General features: G+C 50.2%; 3 protein-coding genes across 3 annotated transcripts in view; 2 read left to right on the top strand and 1 right to left on the bottom strand.

Annotated features, from left to right (window-relative positions):
- Samd4b (sterile alpha motif domain containing 4B) overlaps positions 1-12,312 on the top strand; it is a 38,495-nt gene extending 26,183 nt beyond the window's left edge. The window contains exons 4-13 of the mRNA XM_032894063.1: positions 3,471-3,710; positions 4,053-4,162; positions 4,313-4,399; positions 4,958-5,276; positions 5,735-5,820; positions 6,193-6,311; positions 7,448-7,646; positions 7,769-7,892; positions 9,913-9,996; positions 10,203-12,312. Coding sequence (XP_032749954.1) covers positions 3,471-3,710; positions 4,053-4,162; positions 4,313-4,399; positions 4,958-5,276; positions 5,735-5,820; positions 6,193-6,311; positions 7,448-7,646; positions 7,769-7,892; positions 9,913-9,996; positions 10,203-10,231 — 1,397 coding nt within the window. The 3' untranslated portion in view covers positions 10,232-12,312. The remainder of the gene's footprint in view (positions 1-3,470; positions 3,711-4,052; positions 4,163-4,312; positions 4,400-4,957; positions 5,277-5,734; positions 5,821-6,192; positions 6,312-7,447; positions 7,647-7,768; positions 7,893-9,912; positions 9,997-10,202) is intronic.
- Positions 12,313-12,442: 130 nt separating this feature from the next.
- On the bottom strand, positions 12,443-18,068 carry Paf1 (PAF1 homolog, Paf1/RNA polymerase II complex component). Its single transcript, XM_032894064.1, has 14 exons — positions 17,749-18,068; positions 17,366-17,395; positions 16,388-16,480; positions 15,848-15,969; positions 15,692-15,758; positions 15,515-15,616; positions 15,336-15,441; positions 15,193-15,261; positions 15,008-15,111; positions 14,673-14,789; positions 14,431-14,559; positions 13,276-13,381; positions 13,091-13,181; positions 12,443-13,006 (listed from the first exon to the last, which is right to left on the bottom strand). Exons 1-14 carry the CDS (start codon positions 17,793-17,795, stop codon positions 12,582-12,584), a joined length of 1,608 nt encoding a protein of 535 aa, XP_032749955.1. The 5' UTR covers positions 17,796-18,068; the 3' UTR covers positions 12,443-12,581.
- A 229-nt stretch (positions 18,069-18,297) lies between these two features.
- Positions 18,298-22,766, top strand: Med29 (mediator complex subunit 29). The gene is made up of 4 exons (XM_032894066.1): positions 18,298-18,557; positions 19,344-19,402; positions 19,604-19,688; positions 22,473-22,766. Exons 1-4 carry the CDS (start codon positions 18,345-18,347, stop codon positions 22,713-22,715), a joined length of 600 nt encoding a protein of 199 aa, XP_032749957.1. The 5' UTR covers positions 18,298-18,344; the 3' UTR covers positions 22,716-22,766.
- The last annotated feature ends 226 nt before the right edge of the window (positions 22,767-22,992 follow it).

Genomic DNA, 22,992 nt, shown 5'->3' on the forward strand with positions numbered 1-22,992 from the left:
GTAGAGTTAGGATTTGAACTCACATCTTAGGGGTACAATTTGGGGCTTTGAAGGATAAAATGAAACATTTGGACATCAGACAGTTGCAGGAAGCAGGAAACAATTAAAATATTTTTGAGTGGGAAGCAAAGATTGGCCTGGGAGGGCAGGCAGGGTGAGTTTGGTGTACTGCCAAGGACAGACCAGGATTTCTTGGAGAGTACAAGGCCGTGGATCTGCAGCCGACATTCCTGTTTTTATAATCCTCAGGCAGTGGCCAGCCTCCACCCCAGGTTCCTCAGGAACTGCATGGTCATTCTAGTCGGGGTAATTTCCTGCCCTCTCAGACTCACCAGCCCACTTCTTGGCTAAAAAGGGAGAATGGAGGTGGCCAAGCACACCAAGATAGGCACAAAGGCCTGTATTGATGGTTTTCCAGCCTTGGGGCCCAGAGTGCCATCTTCTTCCAAGAGGGGCAGAAGCCAGAGTCCACAGTGTCCAGAAACTTGGAAGGAACCTTGAGTAGAGAACTCAGTAGGATCCTGGGTAATAGTAGAGCCTGACCCTAGCAGTGTGCAGGGGGTCATTCAGAATCCTCTCTCTTGGATAACACTCTGGCTAGGAGCTTTAATATAGTCACAAATAGTAATGGGATGTGCTTTGGGGCCTGTACTAGGGTGGCCTCCTGGCTAGGGTGTCACTGAACACTGACAGGGACCTCAGCCTCACCATCAGAACAAGGCCTGTACTCTTTCTCTTCCTCCTCTCTCTTCCCTGTGGGAACTGGGGCAACGGAGTTCAGCTTCCTGGGCCTTGTCCTCACCTAACCAGGCTTTTTGGCTTTCTCTTTTTCTCTCTAGGCTGCCACGGGAACTTCTGGATTCCCTGTGTTGAGCTCACAGGCCCTCTTAGCGCTCATTTGTTCTTTATGAAACTCAGTTGGAAGGTTTCTGTGTGATGTATACTGCCCTGAGCCTGAGGTGCAAAAATGATTAGGCCATGTTGCTGTCCTTCATAAACCCACAAACCAGTACAAGAGACTGGTTAGCACAGAGAGGAACGAGTGCCTGGCTTTCAGGGGCCATAAGGAGGTGCTTGAATATGATGCAGAGGCAGAAGCAGTCTCTGGAAAGGAATGTTGAAGCAGTGATAGGATGGGGAAAAGGCAGCAGCAAGGTCTGGGTGTTTACTGCCTTACCTAGAGAACCAACTTGGAGCCCTTTGCTTACCCCAGAAATGGAATAGACAGACTGTGAACTGGGGAAGAGGGTATTGACTTCACCATGGGTTACAGGCCTCTTAGGTGGTCAGTTTGGATTCAGTCCAGGAAAAAATGGAGACATGAGTCCTAGTCACAGATGTTAAAGAAGCAGTTCATTTGCTAGGAATGATGGTGTATACCTATCCCAACACTTGGGAGGCTAAAGCAGGAGATCATGAGTTTGAGGTCAACCTGGGCTATATAGTGAGTGCCAGGCCACCATACCATAGCAGTACCCTGCCTCAAGATCTTTCTTCCCCCCAAAAGTAACAAGGGACTCAACGCACTTCGTTGGCTTATTTGTAAGTACTAAGGAAGCAACTTCATGGGCCATCCCCCTGTGATTGCTGAAAACATGATAATGTAGTATGTAGGTCAAAGAGGTTTAGTTAAATAAGCACGAGCATCTAGCTTGTGATTGGTGTTAAAAGAAAGATAGGGAATAACTGGAATGGTGGAGTAAAGGGCATTGACAAGGAGGAAGACCTAATGTACGCCTTGGAGGTAACAGTTAACTGAGGCTTGAGACTGCCAACCACTAAGATTGGTGAGTTGAGAATATGGGACTGGGTTCAGAGGTAGAGTATTTGTCTAGTATACAGGAGATCCTGGGTTCTTTCTGTCTTCACTACCATAGAAAAAGGGACAGGAAGAAGGTAAAGAAATACAGTGTTTGGGCTGGAGAGATGGCTCAATGGTTAAGAGCACTGACTGCTCTTCCAGAGGTTCTGAGTTCAATTCCCAGCAACCACATGGTGGCTCACAACCATCTGTAATGGGATCTGATGCCCTCTTCTGGTGTGTCTGAGACAGCGACAGTGTACTCATATATAATAAATAAATAAATAAGTCTTGTTAAAAAAGAAAGCAACAAAGAAGTATAGTGTAGGGGTTGGGGATTTAGCTCAGTGGTAGAGCGCTTGCCTAGGAAGCGCAAGGCCCTGGGTTCGGTCCCCAGCTCCGAAAAAAAGAACCAAAAAAAAAAGAAGTATAGTGTAATGATATGTAAAGTGAAGCCTTTGTGTCTGGCTTTGAGTGAAACGTTTCAGCAAAGCCTTTACTATGTTTGGGTTAATGAGTAGAGGCTGAGAAGTTGTTTTGAGACTGAACCTTGAAGAGATGTCTCCCTGAAAAGTCTGCATTTGGTATTACAATGAGAACTTGCAGCTGTGCAAACCTTGATCCTAAGATACTCCTGGCAAACTTGGAATTCTTACTTTTGATTATGGATAGCCATAATCAAAGATTTGTGTGGTTTGTCTGCTTGGGCAGCAAGGGCAAGATAACTTTGGTAGTTGGAACCTTTCCCAGCCCCAATTAGTTTTGTGTAATGATTGAGTAGAAGTAACTGGAGTAAGCTAGTCAGGGTGTCAGTCTTTTCCAAGAAGGCTAAATGCCTCTGTTCCTTCAGAAAATGAAGACTTAGCATCTTGGTGAACTTCTCTCTCTACTGTGGCACCTATGATCAGCATCAGCCATTAATAGAGCAGGTGCCAAAGTCCTTTGGTGTAAACTTGAGTGAACCAGGAGCAAGCATTTGGTGTTCAGAGCCAGGGTGGTCGCATATATCTTTAATCTCAGCACTTAAAAGACAGAAGCACAAGAATGCTTTGAGAGACCATTTCAAAAGAGGAGTGGGTTGGTTCCAGAGAAATGAGGATTAGAATGGTCTTGAGCCAAGAACCGGGCTGTAGGAGATGAGAGATCAGAGTTAACTAGGGGCCAGGGCTATCAGGTGTATAGAAGAGTTTGGATTTTTTATCATTGTGAAGAAAGCCACCAGGATCTAAAAACAGACCGAATTTGCACATTTGAAAGTGTTGTTTAGTTAAATGTGGTGGCACATGCCTGTAATTACAGAACACAAAGTGAACCAGTCTCAAAAAGCCCCGCCTCTAAAAGCCATCAGCACGGCTGCTGTAAGGCAAGGAGACTGTAAGTGGCAGGAATGAAGGGAAGACTCTAGTTAGGCATGAAAAGAATTCCAGCCACAGCTGCTGGGGCTTGGATGAGTATGAATACAGGAGTGGGGCAAGTCCATGGACCCCTGGCATCATGCTTGGAAGCTGGGTGTTTGGGTGGGAGGCTGAACAATATCTGTAGACAGTTCCCCTTGAAGTCCCTTGGCTCCTTCCTTCCCTTTCAAGGATTATAAGGATTGATCAGGCCATGGTCTTTTTTTATGCTCAGATCTTTCAACCTGACCTCTTGCTTTTCCTTCTCTGGCCAGGTCTCCCCTGCCAAATCCACCCTAGCCCACTGAAGCGCTCCATGTCACTCATCCCCACGAGCCCTCAGGCCCCTGGTGAGTGGCCGAGTCCAGAGGAGCTTGGGGCCCGGGCTGCTTTCACCACGCCCGACCACGCACCCCTCTCACCGCAGAGCAGTGTGGCTTCCTCTGGCAGTGAGCAGACGGAGGAGCAGGGCTCCAGCCGGAACACGTTCCAGGAGGATGGCAGCGGGATGAAAGGTGCTTCTGAGGACAGTGCCAGAAACCCTTCTCCGGGGCTTGGGCTGGGCCAGAAGGACAGAAAATTGCCTGTAGCTGCTACCTCAGGGAGGGGACAGATTTGAAGGTAATAGATAACCCTCATAGCCAGCCAGAGCTCAGATAATTGACAGATGAGATAAAGCATGGAGCCCATCCTGGCCACTCAGTAGGTCAGGCATCGTCTAAAAAGCAGATTCTGGCTCCAACCCACGGTAGTTTAGGTAGTCCAAAGGTACTGGTGGCTTATACCTGACTTCTGCCCACAGCCCCCTCTGGTCACCACTCTCCATCTCCTGACCTACCTTCCCTTCTTTTCCACAGATGTACCCTCGTGGCTCAAGAGCCTCCGCTTGCACAAGTATGCTGCTCTGTTTTCACAGATGAGCTATGAAGAGATGATGACCCTAACTGAGCAGCACCTAGAGTCGCAGGTAAATCTGAAACACCACTGGGCAGGTGTTGGACCAGCGCAAATGGGTGCTGTTCCTGTCATCAAGCCTCTTCTGTTCCTGGTCTCTGTTGGGTTACCCTTATGTTCCATAACTGTTTTCAGCTTCCTGTCTCCTCTGTCTTCATCATAGAATGTCACCAAAGGTGCCCGGCACAAGATAGCCCTGAGCATCCAGAAGCTACGTGAGAGACAGAGCGTCCTCAAGTCCCTAGAGAAGGTGAGGACCTGGTATCCTCATCTCCAGGACCCCGTGGTATGGACAAGTATCAGTCTTGCTAGTAGCTGCAATCTGACCTATGGCCCCAGCCATGGACATCTGGATTCTAGAGACCTTGAACAAGTTGTCATTAAAGGGCTCACTTGCTGCTGCCTGAGAGGCTCCCTCCCACCCTCTCTCCCTGTTTTCCCTCCGTGTCCTGGTCTGTGATCCCAGAATGTCTCCATCTTTTACCAGTAGACCTGAGTGGGTGAGTTTGTGGATGAGTTGCAGGTGTGTAAGGAATGTCTTCATTGACTTTCTTCTCCACTCAATCCTGAGTCTGCTTCCATTTATCTTTCTTCTCTCTCTTCCTTGCTTCCTCCTTCGCGTTTTTCCTTCTCTTTAAATGTCTTAAACACTCTGCTTCTTCCCTGGAGGGAAAAGGGAGTCTTCTCTGGCTGATGAGCCAGAGCTGCTCTTCTGCCCTCTGTGCTAGAACCTTGCATACCATGTAGGCTTCTCTGAGCCTCATCACCTTGGGATCTGTGCCTGACCTAGCTCTGTCCTCCCTTGTAGGATGTGCTGGAAGGTGGCAATCTGCGGAATGCTCTGCAGGAACTGCAGCAGATCATCATCACTCCTATCAAGGCCTACAGTGTCCTTCAGGCCACCCCTACTGCCAAGGATGGGGGTCGGGGGGAGCCGCTGCTGCCAGGTGCTGAGCCTCCCCTCACCCACCCTGGATCAGACAAGGGCACTGAGGCCAAGGACCCTCCAGCTGCAGAGAACTATCCTCCTCCACCAGCTCCAGCCCCCTCTGATAGCAGTGAGCCAGCCCCAGCTCCCGTCGCCGACGGAGACATCCCCAGCCAGTTTACACGGGTGATGGGCAAAGGTAAGAGCAGCCAGTGTCTAGCCCAGAATCCTGAGGCAGAACATGAGGTAAAACCAAGCACCAGGGATCAAGTCCAAATTGGAGAAGGGGAGCAGTGCTTCTTTTCTTTTCTTTTTTTTTTTTTTTCCCCCCCAGAGCTGGGGACCGAACCCAGGGCCTTGCACTTGCTAGGCAAGTGCTCTGCCACTGAGCTAAATCCCCAACCCCGGGAGCAGTGCTTCTTATTAAAAACCCTAGAGGTGAACCTTGGGAGTAGGTGAGACGTGTAGTGTGACTAGGTCTCTTCCAACAGGCCTGTCTGAGCCGATGGTATTAGTCGTTGCCCTCTAAGCCAAGGAGTTGTGACTCATCTAGCCCACATTTCTTGTCCCTCTGTACCCACCAGGTAGTACTGGGAAGGCTGCAATGTGGCAGAGGGTATGTTGGAACTAAGCTCTGTCCTTTCCCATGTTCCTCAGTATGCACCCAGCTGCTGGTGTCCCGACCAGACGAGGAGAACATCACCAGTTACCTCCAGCTCATCGAAAAGTGCCTGACTCATGAGGTAGGAACTTTGCTAGGGCTCCTAAGAGGGAAAGAGGCTATTCCACCCCACTCAGAGCTCACCCAATGCACCAGGGCCCAGGTTCCAGCCCATTCTCTCCAGCATTGCCATCAAACGCTTCTTAGCTTTTGTACACACCCTGTGGGGAGTGGCCATCTCCTACCTGCTCATCCCTGCTCTTAGTGCCAATATTTGTTCAAGTTTCCCAACTCAAAAAAACACTCCTACTGGTTCAGGGTTTCTTGCCTCTTCCTCTTCTTGATCACAGGGAAAGATGACTATACTCAGTTACCACTGTGTGCCTGTCTCTCCCAGGCACCCACCTATAAGCATGGTCCTCAGTGTCCAGCATCTTCCTTTCCCCCTTTCCAGGCTTTCACAGAGACACAGAAGAAGCGGCTGCTGTCCTGGAAGCAGCAAGTGCTGAAACTCCTCCGGACATTCCCACGCAAAGCTGCTCTGGACATGCAGAGCTACCGGCAGCAGAAGGGGTAAGTGGGCAGCTCCCTAGGCAGACGGAGTTGGCATGTGGATGCCTAAAAGGGTGATTGCGTGTTCATGGAAAGAGAGCTTGACTTGTAGAAAGGCACTGCCATTTGATTACCCTTCAGAAGAATTTAAGGGATGGGGCCCTGAAGAGGGATAACAGGCTTTCAGTCCAGAGAGGCTTCTTTAGGGAAAATGTACCATGGCCATTGGCAGCCACAGTGGGTCTTTGGAGGGAGAGAAAAAGGAGCTTTTGCTTTTGAATCTGGAGAACAAAATGGGGTTCTGGCTGTAACAGATTTTCAGGGAGGTGGGCAGCTTTATGCTACATGCTCTAGCTTACATGCCTTAGGGCATAGAAGTAGGTAGAACCATGAAATTGCTCTGCAGCTGTTAGAGGGAGGGCCTGCAAGGTCACGACACAATACTTTGAGCACTTATGTGTGTGAGTACACCCATGCCATGGTGCACATGTGAAGGTCAAAGGACAACTTTTAGGAGTCAGTTTTCTCCTTATCCCATCTGGGTTCTAGGGGTCCAACTCAGGTCGTCAGTCTTGATGGCAAGCACCTTTACTTTCTGTTGAGCCACCGTATGCTTTTCTCTCAGCTCTCTGTCCCAGAGAGAAAGATACAAGGAGTGTTGCCTGACTTGTGGAATAGAGAGCAAAGAAAGGCAGCTAGCGAGTCTGATCCAACCATTAACAGTCCAAGTGTGCAAGGGCTGGGGCATCGTGTATCGAGAACTTGTCTACCGTGCATAAGGCCCTGGCTTCTGTCCCCAGCACCACATGGAAGCTGAGGTGACAAAAACCCAGCATGTCTGTCAAGTAAACTGTGCTCCTGTACCTTTGTCTCCTTACCTGTATACAGAAGGCTCTGAGGTCCCTTCTCACACCAGATTACACATTTCTTCACTGAAAAGTGACATTTGAAGAACTGCTTTGAAGGGTACAAGGAAACCTCACTGTACTCCCCCTCTCTACCTTGAGTCAGGAGGAAACAAATGTAGAATACAAGGACATGGTCAAGGGATCTTTGCTCAGAACAGATTGCTGTTTTGTCCTACCCACTGGAGTTGTGGGAAGGACAAGAGATACAGACCTGCCTAAGCTAATAACCTGTGCTCTGCTCTCTGACAGCTGGGCATTTGGCTCCAACTCGCTCCCCATAGCTGGCTCTGTGGGGATGGGTGTGGCCCGGCGGACCCAGCGGCAGTTCCCAATGCCTCCTCGGGCATTACCACCTGGCAGGATGGGCCTCCTGAGCCCTTCTGGCATTGGGGGTGTCTCTCCTCGACATGCCCTAACCAGCCCCAGTCTTGGGGGTCAGGGCCGACAGGTGAGCTGGCTGCTGTCCAGGTCCAGGTGCTTCTGGGGTTGAGGTGGCAGTACCTTGGGATGTATGTTTGGGCCTGGGCCTCTCCTATTCACCCTGACACTTTCTCCCCCTGTCCTGTGTAGAACCTGTGGTTTGCCAATCCTGGAGGCAGCAACAGCATGCCCAGCCAGAGCCGCAGCTCTGTGCAGCGCACCCACTCGCTCCCAGTTCACTCGTCACCCCAGGCTATTCTCATGTTCCCTCCAGGTGAGGTGCCTTGCCTCTGTCATTCAGCCTGGCCAACATCCTTAGTTGACTTTTGTCTGCTCTCCTGGATATCACATCCACTCTCCCCTCTGGATTTGTAGCAGGTCTCTCCAGGCTATGTGCCATATATATATGTGTGTGTGTGTGTGTGTGTGTGTGTGTGTGTGTGTGTGTGTGTGTGTGTGTGTGTGTGTGTGTATCACGATAGATAGATAGATAGATAGATAGAGAGATAGATAGATAGATAGATAGAGAGATGCATCTCCCTGCATCTTTAGAGAGGCATTTTCCTTGTATGTCTATTAAGTCTATTATCAGGGCTTTCTCCCCTTCGCTGAATATCTTAGCTCCCCTCTGTTTACATGTCTTTCCTTCCCTATGCCATGATCTCAAGTGTGGTATTGATCTGCACTATCTCTTTATAGGCTCACTTAAAACTTAGAAGGGTTTAAAATCTGAGGGGTCAGTGCAGGTTTTGTGGAAGAGTTGTAACCTGTCAGCACATCTGTGTTCCATCAGAGGCTGGTGACCACTGAAACTAATGACAACACCTCTTTTTTTTTTTTTTTTTTTTTTTTTTTTTTTTTTCTGGAGCTGGGGACCAACCCAGGGCCTTGCGCTTCCCTAGGCAAGCGCTCTACCACTGAGCTAAATCCCCAACCCGACAACACCTCTTAATGAGGTTTTGTGGTGAAAGGGTGGTAGAAGTGGGCTCACTCCCCTCTGCTCACATCACCCTGAAGGCCAGAGGTCAGGAGGGTTGAGAGATCAAAGAATATGCCAGCTCTGGGTCCCTGCTTGACTGGACAAGGTAGAGTGTGGCTTCTGGCTGTTGTACCCCTGCATGCTTGGACTAGGCATGACATACATCTGTGACAGGAAGCTGGCTTCAGTGAGCTGCTCTGAACAGACCTTAGATTTGGAGGTGACATAAATTCTTGCAGCCAGAAACTTTGTAACCAAGTGGAGTTAATGAATTGATGAAATACTCCAGGCCTCCATGTGTGGTCCCAGAGATCTTCTGTCTGTTCATCTTAGGGTGGGGCTTAGTGCACTATAAGGAGATAGATAGATAGATAGATAGATAGATAGATAGATAGATAGATAGATAGATGGTGTTGAGTGAATGAATGGGTGTGCCAGAGGTGCAAAAGGTGAGAACTGTTCTAACCAGTGTGCCAGTCCATTAGGCAGCCTTCCTACACTTGTTGGGTGGAGCCCTCCCTGATACTCATGAGAAAGGTGCTCAAGTGTTCTCACCTCACCAGTTACCCCTTAGCTATAGTGTTCAAGTTCAAAGCTTGTTTTTGAGAGAAATGGGTCTCCCTGGGACCTAACCTCAAGGTTAGGGTGGCTGGGATGAAAAATGAGGCTTGAGATAGGAGCTAGACCCTAGGAGTACAGCTCAAAAGCTCAGATGCCCTGAGGTGAGTCAAACACGTAGCAGTGCAGTACCTGAGTTCTCAAAGTGCAGGTGCTAAAGCGGAGGTCTTTGGGAAGTACTTTGAGGACAGGCTCTATAGCTGCTGTCCTGTTTTGTGCCACCTGTTCAGCCTGCTTGGATTGCTTCCTGTCTGCGGGAACAAGTCCAAGTAGGCACAGCAAGGGCTTTTCCACCAAGCATAGAGGGTGGACCATCAATCAGCAAGAAGCTTCCCAGTGTCTACCCAGATTGCCCAAGGCAACTTGGAGTCCCTATTCAAAATAGTCAAAGCCTATGTGTGGCCTCCAAGAACACTCCCTCGGCTTCACATCACTTCCTCGCTCTGAAAAGTCTGGCCTTTTCTGCATTGCTCAACCCCTACCTACTTTGTCTGTCTCCCTGTCTGCATTGTGACATCCCTAGGCCTGCCTTTGTCTCTTCTCTACTATGTCGTCTACCCCTTTGTGTGCATGCTTTCTAGCTCCTTATCTCTTGGCTCCAAACCCACACCAGCAATATCTTGGCTCCCAGCCCTTCCCTCTTTCCATTCTGGTTGGCCTTCCCCTCACCACCACCATTCTCTTCTCTCCCACTCAGACTGCCCGGTACCTGGGCCTGACCTGGAGATCAATCCTACCCTGGAGTCTCTGTGTCTGAGCATGACAGAACACGCCTTGGGTGGTGAGCATTTCCTCTTCCCCTGACCTAGCTCCCACCTACCCAACATCTCCAGCTCTGAACCCAGCAACTTGGAGCCATCCTGAGGGTCCCAAGGGGAGGTCAGACTCCAGGGAGGGCCCGCCTGGGATGACATGCTATGTGAGTGCCTTTGCTCAGGCCTCTCACCAGCTCCTGACCTTCCTCCCTTCCTCCCTTTCTTACCACAGATGGGACAGACAAAACCTCCACCATCTGACGGGACCCACAGCCCAGCGCACCCATAGGCTCCCTGGGCGGCGGGCGGGGGCCATCCCCCAACAGGCTTCTCCTCGGCAGCGAGAGGGTGGGCTGGCGCAGCTATACATTCTGATATTTTTCTACTCATCCTCTTAACTTTTGTTTAACATTGGCACACGCCTTGCTCACTCCCAGGCCCATTGAGGGATCTCAGCTGAGGCCAGGGACAGAGAAGGCAGCCAGAGGCAAGGACTAGCCAGACTGCCTGCCCCTTCCCTCCCAAATCCCCTACTGGCCCCCTCCTACCCCTGCCTCCTTCAGACTGCTGACACCTGTCCTTCCCCAAGAGAGCAGACTTCCTCAGAGACAAACTGACAGCCACCTTGTGCAGCCTGCCCTTCAGACACATGACAGTGGGGGAATGAGCAGTGTGGAGCCCATCTCCCTTACCCCCAACCCTTCATCATTCCTACCATTTCCCAGGACAGGCACCACCTTCCTCTTTTTTTTTTTTTTTTTTTTTCTTGCCCTGTTTATCAGAGGTTCTCTACAATTAATTTCTTAGGCCTATTTAAGATACATATTTATATAGTTCTTAACGGTTTTTCTCTGATCATTCCCTGTCATTTTTAGAATCCCCAGGCCTCTCTCTGAGCCAGGACAGTGGCAGGGGGAGCCTGAACTTTATGAGGAGAGGGCAGAGCCCCCTCCTGCAGACCCCCTGCCCTTCCCCATCCCAGCCCCGGCTCCCAGATGCAGAGGTTGAAGGTGGGCAGCCCCAGGCCCACAGTGAGGTCAGGAAGTCTGTTGCCTTAATGTCCCTTTCCCCCACCAACATAACCCTTCTCTGTTCCCCAGGTCTATTGGCAAGACTTGTGGGTAGGAACCAGGGAAGGAGGGTTGTTGGGTTTTTGTTTCCTTGCCTACCCTCTCTTTCTGTCAGCCTTTCCTACCCCCATTATGTCATGACCTCATGTAAGTGGAACACTATTATCATAACCCAGAGGTGCAGCCCAGCCTGAGTCACATAAACCCTCTACTCCCTGTTCTTGATGAGGGCTGGTGCTGGGGCCCAGGTGGAGGGAGGGAATTAGGGATTCAGGCTGTGGGGAAGCCAGGGTCCCCTATTCCAAACTCCTCTTTCCCCCTCAACCTATACCCTCATTGGGACATTCTCAAGCTTTTCACACGAAAAGGAAAAAAATGTTATTTTTAGATACATTTTATGAATAACTTTTGTTATGAATATGGCTGGTAACCATTGTGTATGTTATTAAAGATACAAAATGTTGGGAAAAAAACAAAACCAAAAAAAAAAAAAAAAAAAAAAAGGAAAAAAGGAAAAAAAGAAAGCCTTCCCTGCACTATCAGCCCATCCCCCCAGACCTTGCCCCTGCCTCCTGGGCTGTGGACCTCCCCTGCTTTGAGCCCAGGGAGGGAAAAGAAGCCAGGGGGTAGTGTGGCCCTGGGGACCTGCCTGTGGTCCCCACCACCTCTCCCAGTGCCGGGCTGGGCGGGGTGTCAGGTGTATTTATGTACCTCTTGCACACTCATCAACCTATGCAAGTCCCCACCCCGGCCCTCCAGGTTTCTGTGCCTTTGCTCATTCCCCCTCTTGACTCCTAGGCTTCTCCGGCCCCTCCCACTAACAGTGGGAAGTGGGGTGAAAGGCCACCTGTTTGGAGTAAGCAGGGTGTCCCTCTCATGGGACCCTCACCCCCACAAGCCGGTCTAGTCTTGTCTTGTTCACTTCCCATCAGGGTTACTGACCCTGCCTGGCACTGGAAGGTGATGAGGGATATCCTCCCCAAGAGGGAGGTGAGAGCTTCCCACCCACCTGACAGCAGAGTGCAGGACGCAGGCGGCCCTACTCTGACAGGCAGGACCCTGACCCTCCCACCCTCATCCCCCTCTGTGGTTTCACCCTACCCTGCCCACCTCTGTCCCCAGCCCCACTGGCAGAATCAGCTTTGAGTAACTGTACATTTTTCTCGCTGTTGGAGAAGACTTATTTGTTGGAGTTTCAATTGTTAATGGTCTGGGCTTATTTTGGAAAACAAAAAAACAAAAACAAAAAACAAAAAAGACTCTAATTTTTCATTTATGATGCACTTCCTGGGAAATCCAATGGGGACTTGATTTTGTGCTTCAAGTGGAGAACCTTGAGCACTGGGGCGGGTGGGGGGGTGGGAGTGTGAAGATGACATGAAGGGGAACAGACGCTCTGGGAGATGAAGTCCAGAGAAGTTAGATTTATTAACAGCAAAGATTGAAGGGTAGGGACAAAGGGCTCACAAAACACAACTAGAAAAGTGCTTCCCTGCCCTAAGAATGGTGTCTGTGCTAACCTCATTAGAAGGTCTTGAGGCTCAGTCACTGTCACTGTCAGCCTCACTGGAATCAGAAGCTGCAGCTTCACTGCCATCTTCCTGAGCTGAGTGTTCACTACCACTGGGGAAGGGGCTGGCACTCCGGCTACGACTCCTGCTCTGGCTGCGGCTCCGCTGGCCACCACCATCACTGCCACTGTCCGAGTCATTATCACTGCCCCTGTGGGCCTGCCCTCTGTCTTCATCATCAGAGTCAGCATCATCTTCTGAATCAGCATCACTACCGAAAATCTCCTCTTTGTCCCGGGCAGCACGTGCTTCGTCCTCGCTGCTCTCATCCTCACCGCTGCCACTCTTGTCACTTGCCTCATCCCTGTCACCCTCCTCTCGATCACTCTCACTGCCAGAGCGCTCATCCTCGCTGCCTTCCTTTTCGCTGCTGCTGCCCTTCTCATGTTCCTCATCTGTGAGGAAGTAGGGACTGGTGAGATCCCATTGCCCACCCTCCCAGGGCTCCCAGGGCTCCCAGGATGTGACTAGTCCTTTACCTGAGCCTCCAGCTTCTTTCTCTTCAGCCTCCATCTCCTCCTCCTCCTCTTCCTCTGGTTCGTGGTTTTCCAACTGGGCCTTGCGTGCCTCCTGGAGTCAGCAAATTGGGAAGAAGATGGAAGACCTCTAACCCTGTCCTCACTTACTACACTCCCTTTGGGTATTCTGGGACAGTAGAGCTTACCTGGGCTTCTAATTCCTTCTCATTCATGTCACGGTGTTTGACAACAAGCAAGGCATTGGTACCCGACTGAACCCCAGCCTTGGCCCGACGCTTACTGAGACGGACCCTGCAGTGGACAATTGCAGAAGGGGAGTTAGGCTTCACTGGGACCAGTCTAACTTGACACCTAGTTCCCTATCAATAATCTGACCCACAGCATACCAGAAAACAAAGTATACATACAGTGAACGTGAAAGATGGTATTACGGGTTTGATTTACCCAACTTTTAAGTTTTTTGGGTTTTTCTTGTTTCAAGATTTTAAGTGAATGGATGTTTTGCATGTTGTGTGTATAGTACCCCAAGAAGCCACAGGAGGGCATCAGATTCTTTGGGCAAAACTGTCTAAGTGGGAACTGGGATATGAACTGGGGTCTTCTAGAAGAGTAGCCAGGGTTGGGGATTTAGCTCAGTGGTAGAGCGCTTGCCTAGCAAGTGCAAGGCCCTGGGTTCGGTCCCCAGCTCCGAGAAAAAGAAAAGAAAAAAAGAAAAGAAAAACATATCCTAGAAGAGTAGCCAGTAGTTATTTGGGTTTCTGGCTTTTAAATAGAAAAGCATTGGATTGCAGCTGAATTGTACTACTCACTAACGGTGTTGGTGTTGTCACTGTCTGTTTTCACATCTCCAGCCATATTGAACAGAAACTCAAACCACAGGCCCTAGGACAAGTTAGCTTTCAGCCCTCAAAAGAAAGGTTCTGGGTAACACTCTTGAAGTTTCTGTCAACTATTTAAAACCTGAAGGCCTGGAGGAGATGGTTCAGTTGGTAAAGTGCCATGGGGGAACAGGAAAGAATAACTTCACCCAAGTTATCCTCTAACCACCTCATGCATGCACACAAAATAAGAGCAACAAAGGAAAGCTGACTCAATCTCTGGCTCCAGTATGTACACACATGAACAGAAAAATGACTAGGTTTACATCCTACATTGTGTGAAAATTTTCTTTGTGGTTTATAGTACTAGGAACAGAGAGCCAAGTCCAGCCCACATTAATAAGCAGGGTCCTGCTGCTCTCTCAGATACATAAAACAAATATTTAGGTACAAATGCCTTCAGAGTAGTCATTCATGGTCTCAAAAAACAAAAACAAAAAAACCCACAACAGTGCTGAGTACCTGGTCTCTAGCTCATTGTAGTAAACACCATCACCCTCTCTGAAGATGAAGAAGTAGTTCTCCTCGTAGCCCTTACTGGCCTTGTTCTTCACATTCCAGTTATATTCTCGAGCAATCTTGTAGTCATACCTGGGAAGAAGGTACACAGTCAGCCCATTGGTTATAGAGGAGTAAAGGAAACATACTTCTGAATTCTAAAGCCTGACCCTGACCCTAACCCTAACTAACCCTAACGCACTTACACATCATCTGGTGCATAGTCCATCTCTTCCTCTTGGTCCCGCTTTCGTTTTTTTAGTGTCTCTTCCACAGGCAGAAAATAAGCCACAAACTGGTTCCCTTCCTCATCCATCATGCCCCTGGTTTGGGGGAAAAGAGAGTAAAGGTCAAAAGCAAAGTAACAAAGCTGGGTGTGGTGACACATGCCTATACATTCAACATTCCAGAGATTGAGGCAAGAGGAATGCAAGGAGCCTAGAGGTCAGCCTGGGCAACAGAACCATAACCTATGTCAAAAACACCCAAATACAGGAGAGGCAACAAGGAGCACATCAAGATAGAAAGCAGGACCGCTGACCTGATCATGGCCTGAGACATCATCTCTAATGCAGCTGCTCCACTTGTGTCCTTGGGGGCTGGGTCTGAATCAAAAATGACCTGAGCACATGGGTTGATCCACATCTGGGAAATAGAAAGATACTAAAGTTAGTAAGGACTGGACAGGCACAAGTGGCTGCCCCTGCCTCCCACCCTGAGTCTGACCTTAAAGTCTGGGAAGACAGGCATGACCTCCACTGGTGTCACTCGGGGCTTGCTGTAATGCTGGGAGATCTGATAGAAGAAAAAGGGTGAGAAGAGGAAGAACCTGAGCCATACTTCTGCCTCTATTCTAGTCCCCCAATTACCGATTTCTGGGCATCTTCAAAAGTCTTCTCAATGGCTGTGATCTGGCTGTCTCTGTCTTTGTATATTTCTTCCTCTGTGAACTGCTGTTTCACAGAAACCCCAATCCTAGCAGTGAAGAAGATAACATTAAGGGCCTCTGGACATTGCTAAAATCTTGCCCTTCCCACCCGTTACTTACTTGACCTCAGGCTTCTCATTGGAGATGCCATATCTGTTGAACTCAGTGGAAATATACTCTGTCTTACGCATCCACGGCACCACCTTCGCATGCTGCTGGGATCTGGAGAGGAAAACCAGGCACCTCAGGGTCCCATGCTTGGTAAAGCCCACCCAGTACCTATGGGGACCACCTCACCTCTTGGAGCTGGTGGGAGCCTGAATCTCCTCTTCCAAAAGCTTTTCATCAGCCGGATCCAGAAGAACTAGGGGGTGAGGGGCAGGAGGACCATGAGGAATACCCAGGCCTGGCCTTTGCTAGGCTAGAGCAGACCCTCCCTGTCTCCCCACACACCATTGGGATCAATGCGGTAGGTGTCAGGGTTGATGAGATCGATGGTGACCCCCAGATCTGGTTCAGTCAGGAGGTCATGTTTATGCTGTTTCTCCAAGGAAGTTGCTTTGTACTGAACAAACCTGGGTGGGAAAACATACCTGTTAATAGTTTTATGATCCAGGGTTGGGGATTTAGCTCAGTGGTAGAGCGCTTGCCTAGCAAGAGCAAGGCCCTAGCAAGGCCCTGGGTTCGGTCCTCAGCTCCGGGAAAAAAAAAAAAAAAAACAAAAAAAAACAAAAAACAAAAAAAATAGTTTTATGATCCACCCTCACATCCCAACATGCTTCCTTCCTAGATGCTAAACTTCTATGGAGAGGGAGTATAAGTGTCCAGCATTGGCAGCTTCTGAGTAAGAAGGGTATTGCATGCTGCTTTCTCTATTAGTAGTTACTGAGCACTTCCTATGTGCCAATCATAGGCAGGAAGAGGCAATGAAATAAGCAGTCCTTGCTTTCAATGAACTATTTTTAGTAGCTTATCCACTGAGTTCAGTCATACCTGTTCTGGTCGAAGGGGTAGGTGATGAATTTGGGGTCAAATGGGATGTCAGGAAGGCTGTTGCAGTACTTGACTCGGCAGACCACTCCAGACCTAAGAAAACAGTAGCTCAGAACTACGTCTCGCAGGCCTACAGAGAGGACTTCAGCAGTTAAGGAGGAGTACTTATCCTGCAGAGGACCCAAGTTTAGTTCCTAGCACCCATATCAGGCTGCTATACCTGTAACATCAGATCCAGGGGGACCTGACTGAGGCCTCTGCAGGCAGCTACACAAACATGCACATACTTACACATCTAATTAAAAATAATATAAGTGGCTGAAGTTAGTGGCACAGGCCTTTAATCCCTGCACTTGAGAGGCAGGCAGACCACTTGAGAATTTAAGCTAGTGATGGTTTACATAGTGAGCTCCAAACCAGTCAGGGATACAAAGTGAAACTCTTGTCTCAAAAGGAATAATAATGCCTGGCTGTGGTGGCACACACCTTTAACACCAGCCTTTGGAAGGCAGAGGCAGGTGGATCTCTGTGAGTTTGAGGCCAGCCTGGTCTACAGACAGGGCTACACAGAGGAAACCCTGTCTTGAAAAATCAAAAGAAAGAGTAGTACAAATTATAAAAACAGCCTCGGGCTGACAAGATGGCTCAGCAGGTAAAAGCACCAGCTATCAAGCCTGAGGAACTGAGTTTAATATCTCAGACCTATACCTATACGGTAGAAGGAAAAAAATGACTTGTCTTTAGACTGCCACACACAGCTTTAACTATGCACACAATTAAAAAACAACCGAGGCCTGTTCTGCCAGGCAACATAGGGCTGCACTCCTAGCACCCAGGAGGCTGAGAGGTACAAAGACAGCAAGCTTGAGGTCAGACTGGGCCACTTTATAAGATTCTCAAGAGCACAAAGACCCCCAACCGCCTCCCCGAAATGCGTTCGTGTCCCACCCGTCCTGGAAAGCGTAGCTGGGAGCTTACCTCTCAGGCAAGGTCCGGTGGGAATTGGGCCTGGTTTCAGGAAGGAGAGAGAGTGATGTCAAGAGTTTGACATGTTAGTGGAAAGAAAGGTCCCCGAATTTCTGTGGGAGTGATGCTTTAGTGCATGAAGCCAGATGCTCAATACACTAAGGAGGCGCTCCAGAAGCTTCACTGAAGGGTACTGAGGACTAGGTCCCTCCCCCAAGGTGGAATTCCAAAATTGGATAGCAGGGGACCAGGAAGCGACCGCAGAGGCCCGGAGGGGAGCACTGTGCGACATCGCGGGCTGACCTGAGGGAACAGTGACGTCGTAAGCAACCCCTCTCGGCCTAGTCCCAAGCTTGCAGGTCACACACTGAAATGGCAGGTGACAGGAGACATACCTATGGCCATCTTCCCGCTGTGCCTGGGTCTGGATGGTGGGCGCCATCGCGACCAGGCGACGGTGGCGCGGACGGCGTCCAAGCTGGCCGCGGGCGGACGCTGAGGGGCGTGCCGACTTTGAGAGACGCCGGATCTGCGGACAAGAGGCAGGCTCTGCGGAGAAAGGCGGGATGAAGTGGGCCGGCGAGAAAGGCTCGGGTGTGATTCAAGTTAAAGCGTGGACGGCGTCGGACACGGACTCGCAGCTCCCGCTTCGACTACTACCAAGACGCTGAAGACTGGACAGGTCGCTTCTGGCCGCAAGGCCTTCAGGGAAATAGAGTGCGGTCAGTCCCTCACAGCGATTGGTGAACTCTGGGTGAGGGGGCGGGGCTGTAGGAGACCGCCTCTAATGATTGGTGAAAAGATATTCCAGTCAAGCCCTCGGATTTGGGAGGGCGGAGAAAAAAAAAAAAACGCATATCCTCTCTTCCCATTGGCTGACTCGTCGGTAAAGCAACGCTAACTAGGAAAGGAGGCCAGCCAACTTTAGAGGCAGAAGAACCACCGGAGCAGACGCGCTTGTGACGTGTTTCCGGTGTTCTAGCGGAGGAAAATGGCTGCGCCCCAGCCACAGGCTGCGGCGGTTTCCTCTGCTGCCGGTGTGTCTGGTCCGGGTTCTGCTGGTGGTCCTGGTCCCCAGCAACAGCCGCAACCAACCCAACTGGTGGGTTCTGCCCAGAGCGGGCTCCTGCAGCAGCAGCAGCAGGACTTCGATCCTGTGCAGCGCTACAAGATGCTCATCCCGCAATTGAAGGAGAGTCTCCAGGTGATGGGCCACAGGGAGAAAGAGGGGCTGGCGGGCTGGCTCCGGGAAGGTGCGCCGAGGGGCTTTTTGTTGAAGGAGAGACCGTAGACCCGGAAGAGAAGTAAGACTAGCTGTGTGTGTGCATGTTTGTGTCTAACTAAAGCGAAGCTCTGGGCAGCTGTAGTGGTGGCACGTTCTTAAACCCAGCGCTCGGACAGCAGATGAGAACGATCTTTGAGTTCGAGGCCAACCTGGTCTACCGAGTTCTAGGCCTACCGGGGTCTACATAATGAATCCCTGTGGAGAGAAAGGAAATGAGAATGAATGAGGATTTTAGCCGGGTATGGTAGTGCACGCCTTTAATTCCAGCCTTTGGGAGGCAAAGGAAGGTGGATCTTTTGAGTTCCAGGACGGCTTGGTCTACAGAGTGAGTTCCAAAACACCCGGGGCTACACAGAGAAACCCTGTCTCGAAAAACTGGATGGGGGGTGGGGGTGGGCAGAAACAGAAACAGTTCTGGTTGTTAAATTCCTTGCAGAGGTCAGGCCTAAGTGTCATTTCTACCGGTGATGACTGGGTGAAGGGTATGTCCAGAAAGTTATTGGTGAGAGTGCCAAACAAGAGCAGGCTTATGGGAAAATATGGGGAGAAATTGCTATAGGGATGGTAGTGAGCTTGAGTCTCCATTATCAGAATGGAGGTGCCAACTGAAAAGGCCTGTGAATCTCAAAAAAGACTATTGATCCTGTCTGTGTGCCTTCATCTCCTGTGTCTTACTTTTCTCTCTCGACGACCTTTTAAAACTAGACTTTGATGAAGGTTGCAGCCCAGAACCTGATTCAGAACACTAACATTGACAACGGACAGTGAGTGAACCACCTCTTCTCTACCTCAACCATAGAAACCCCTCCCCCACTGCCCCATCCCTCCTTTTTAAGCCCTGTGTGGATCCCCTGGGCCTGGCCTTACCATCTTGGTGGTCACTTGATTAGATATCTACATACAGGTCCTGGTGTTTCAGATTCAAAGTCACTTCACTCCTCAAACAGTTTTCTCCCTGGCTGTAGGAAAAGCAGTGACGGACCCATACAGCGCTTTGACAAGTGTCTGGAGGAGTTTTACGCACTTTGTGATCAGCTGGAACTCTGCTTGGTGAGGAACTCCCTAAAGACCTTGTGACGAAGCTCCCCTTTGCTCACCACAAGAACAGTTTGATGTAGTACCACTCAGTAGCCCAATCTCTGCCGACCAAGCAGCCCACCATATTCTGAGTGTACTGAGGTCACAGGCATGCACCACCATGTCCCATTTTAGTCAGCCAGTCAGTAACTCGTTGGTTACTTCCTCTGAGCCAGACATGTGCTTCAACTGCGGCTGGGGGTAAAATCTATCCTGATTCTCACCCTCAAAGAGCTTCTAGTTCAGCGAGTGACAGATACAAGACCAAAGAGGGACAGCTCAGTAGTCAAGGCTGTGATGACACAGCCTGGACCAGAGTGGTCAAGCTCTGTAAGGCGAGGAAGCCCAGGGGCTTGTGGAAGGCCAGCATAGGGAGTGATTCACAGAAGGTTGCTGGTGGAACATGGAATTCCACCTGACAATCTGTCCTGAACGGCAGCAAGGACAGGGCCTGAGGGGAGAGCAAGGGAACCTGTGCATCGTTGCTAGGGACTGGCACAAGCTTGAAGCTGTGCCCTCAGCTGGTTGGGGTACGAACACCCAGGAGACTTGAGTGAGCAGGCCGGGAAGCAGACATGATAAAGCATGGGCCAGGACCATGAGATGTGGGCAGCAACACTGAGGTGGTAGTGTAGTTGGAAAAGTTTGATTCCTAACACCCACACTACAGAGTTGGGCATGGAAGTGCATCCCTACAGTCCCGGTGCTGGGGAGGTGGGGATAATTGGGTGTTTGAGACTCGGGAGCCAGCCCAGCTTCATTGGCTAGCTCCAGGTCCTAGTGAAAGATCTGTCTTACAAAGCAAGGGGGTGAGGTAGGTAGGGCAAGTCTTGGGGAATAACGTACAGGCTGACCTTTGGCCATACACCCACCACCATACACAAAAATGCCCTTAAGCGAGCAAACCTGCTGGTATAGATAGTCCTGTCATCCCACTGCTTAAGAGGCTGAAGCAGGAAGGTCAAAGTTCAAGACCTGTCTGGGTGGCTAGGTGAGATCTTGCTTTAAAAGGTAAAAGGAAGAACTGGGCATGTTGGTTCCAGTTTGCACTCTTAACTTGAGAGGCTGATGCAGGAGGACTACCATGAGTTCCAGGCTAGCCTCGGCTAGGAGCACTGGGGCTAAGAGAACTGGGGATTTAGTTGAATGGTAGAGTTTATCTTAACACAAAGCTGTAAATTCAGTCCCCAGTACACATTCAGTCACTTCCCTTTAGGCATGTCAGTAGTCGGCTAAGGTGTGGTGGGCTGGGTCTTACTAGACTGGATATAACCCGAGTGCCAGAATGCTGGAGGGTTGGAAGTGAGGAAGGGTTTTTTTTTGTTTTGTTTTGTTTTGAGGAAATGAAGTGCATGTTAAGAATGCCTGAGACTGGAGGTGGGAGCCCAAGGAGCCAGTCCTAGTTAAGCTGAGAGGGAGAATTAGGGGCAGACAGAAGCTTGGAGGCTTTACCAGGCCAAGACACTGAAGGACTGTTAGGCAAAGAATTCCCAGGCTATGGTCGGAATTAGGAAGGCTGGGAATTAATGATCTTTCTGGAGCTGTAGAAGAAACACTCCTCACCCTCCAAACAATGGCGTGGGAACTGAAGCAAAGTTAGAGTCCAGCATGGTGATGTGAGCTCATTGGACAGACACATTGTGGGCTAGGGGCTGGGGAAGGACAAGACAGGACAGGACTGGACAACCAGCTACACCACTGAACGGTCTCAACCCTTGCCACCAACCTTCAATTTTACTGTTTATTTTTTTTTAATGAGCCAAACTTGCTATGTAGCCAAGGATGACTGGACTTCCTGATCCACCTCTCAGTTGGGCGTACTGGCATGTACCCCATCCATCCTGTACCCCCATCCTGTACTCCTACGCCTGGTTCTTATCAAGGCTTCTGCTAACCTCAGAAAGCATTGTCCAGCCATGAGTAGGACAGAGTTTTACTGCAGTCTGGAACACAGCTACATGGAGTTTACTTTGGCTGAATTAGGACTACTCCTACCAAGGGAGTCAGCTCTGAGACAAGGACTCACAAGAAGCCTTCTGGGGAGATGGTGGGAGGCTGGGAGGGACCTGGGCAGTGAGGAGAGCAGCAGCCTTGGAGGGAACCAGGACAGAAGACAGCTGCCAGGTGCAGTGCCTGGGTTTAGTTGGGACAGGAATGGCGACGGTGACGACAGCTAATGTCCAACAATTAGTACTTAAAACAGTGTAGCACTTACTCCATGTCTCACACTTCTGTCAACCACTCTCACCAGGCAAGAAGAAGTGGTTATCCAGCCCATTTAAGGAACTGGGCATGGCACTATACTTGGTGATTCTTTTTTAACTATTGCATTTTATTGTGGTCAGAGCCTGCCACCGTGCACATGCAGAGGTCAGAGGACATCTTGTAGTAGTTGATTTTTTTTCCCTTCTACTATGTGAGTCCTGGGGAAATGGAACCCAGGTTCTCAGGCTTGATAGCAAGTTCCTCAACCTATGGAGCCCGTTGTCTTCACCTGCTCAGTTGTGTGCACTCCTGATCCCAGCTCTCAAGAGGACAAAGCAGTAGAGTAAAAAGTCTGGGGACAGCCTTGTCTACAGAGCAAGTCTCTGACTCAAGCAATAGCAAAAACATTTAGTAACAGAATCCCAGAGAGAAGTAGCCACATATGCTGGACACCCAGAGCCCATCAGTTTAGCTCCAGATTGGGAGGGCGGGCGAGGGCTGGAGGTTCTTGCAAGTGACACTGTTGCTGTTCTCTTGCCTGCCTTCCCACAGCGCCTGGCCCACGAGTGCCTTTCACAGAGCTGTGACAGCGCCAAGCACTCTCCAACACTGGTACCCACAGCCACAAAGCCAGATGCAGTGCAGCCAGACAGCCTGCCCTACCCGCAGTACCTGGCTGTCATCAAAGCCCAGATTACCTGTGCCAAAGACATTCACACTGCCCTGCTGGACTGTGCCAACAAGGTCACTGGCAAGACTACTGCACCCTCGACTGGCCCTGGAGGCAGCCTCTGAGGGCTTGGTGGAGGGAGGGGCAGAGAATGAAGTCTGGCCTGAGGGAAAACAGATGGTTCCTGTTACTGATTTATTTGTCCTGCCACAGTAAGTAGCTGGAACCAGCAGGGGGCAGCAGAGACTTGCAGGCAGCACAGGCCTCAACCCCACCTCTGTTGCCTCCACCCACTCTGCTCCCTGATGGAGGGTGGACCCCCGCACTCCTAGCTGCTGATGACCAGTGTTCTGAAGACTTCCCATCTCCCACCTGGCCCTGGGCACTGACTGGGCGGTTTAA

Source organism: Rattus rattus, chromosome 2 (genome assembly GCF_011064425.1).
Source record: "Rattus rattus isolate New Zealand chromosome 2, Rrattus_CSIRO_v1, whole genome shotgun sequence".
Classification (NCBI taxonomy): domain Eukaryota; kingdom Metazoa; phylum Chordata; class Mammalia; order Rodentia; family Muridae; genus Rattus; species Rattus rattus.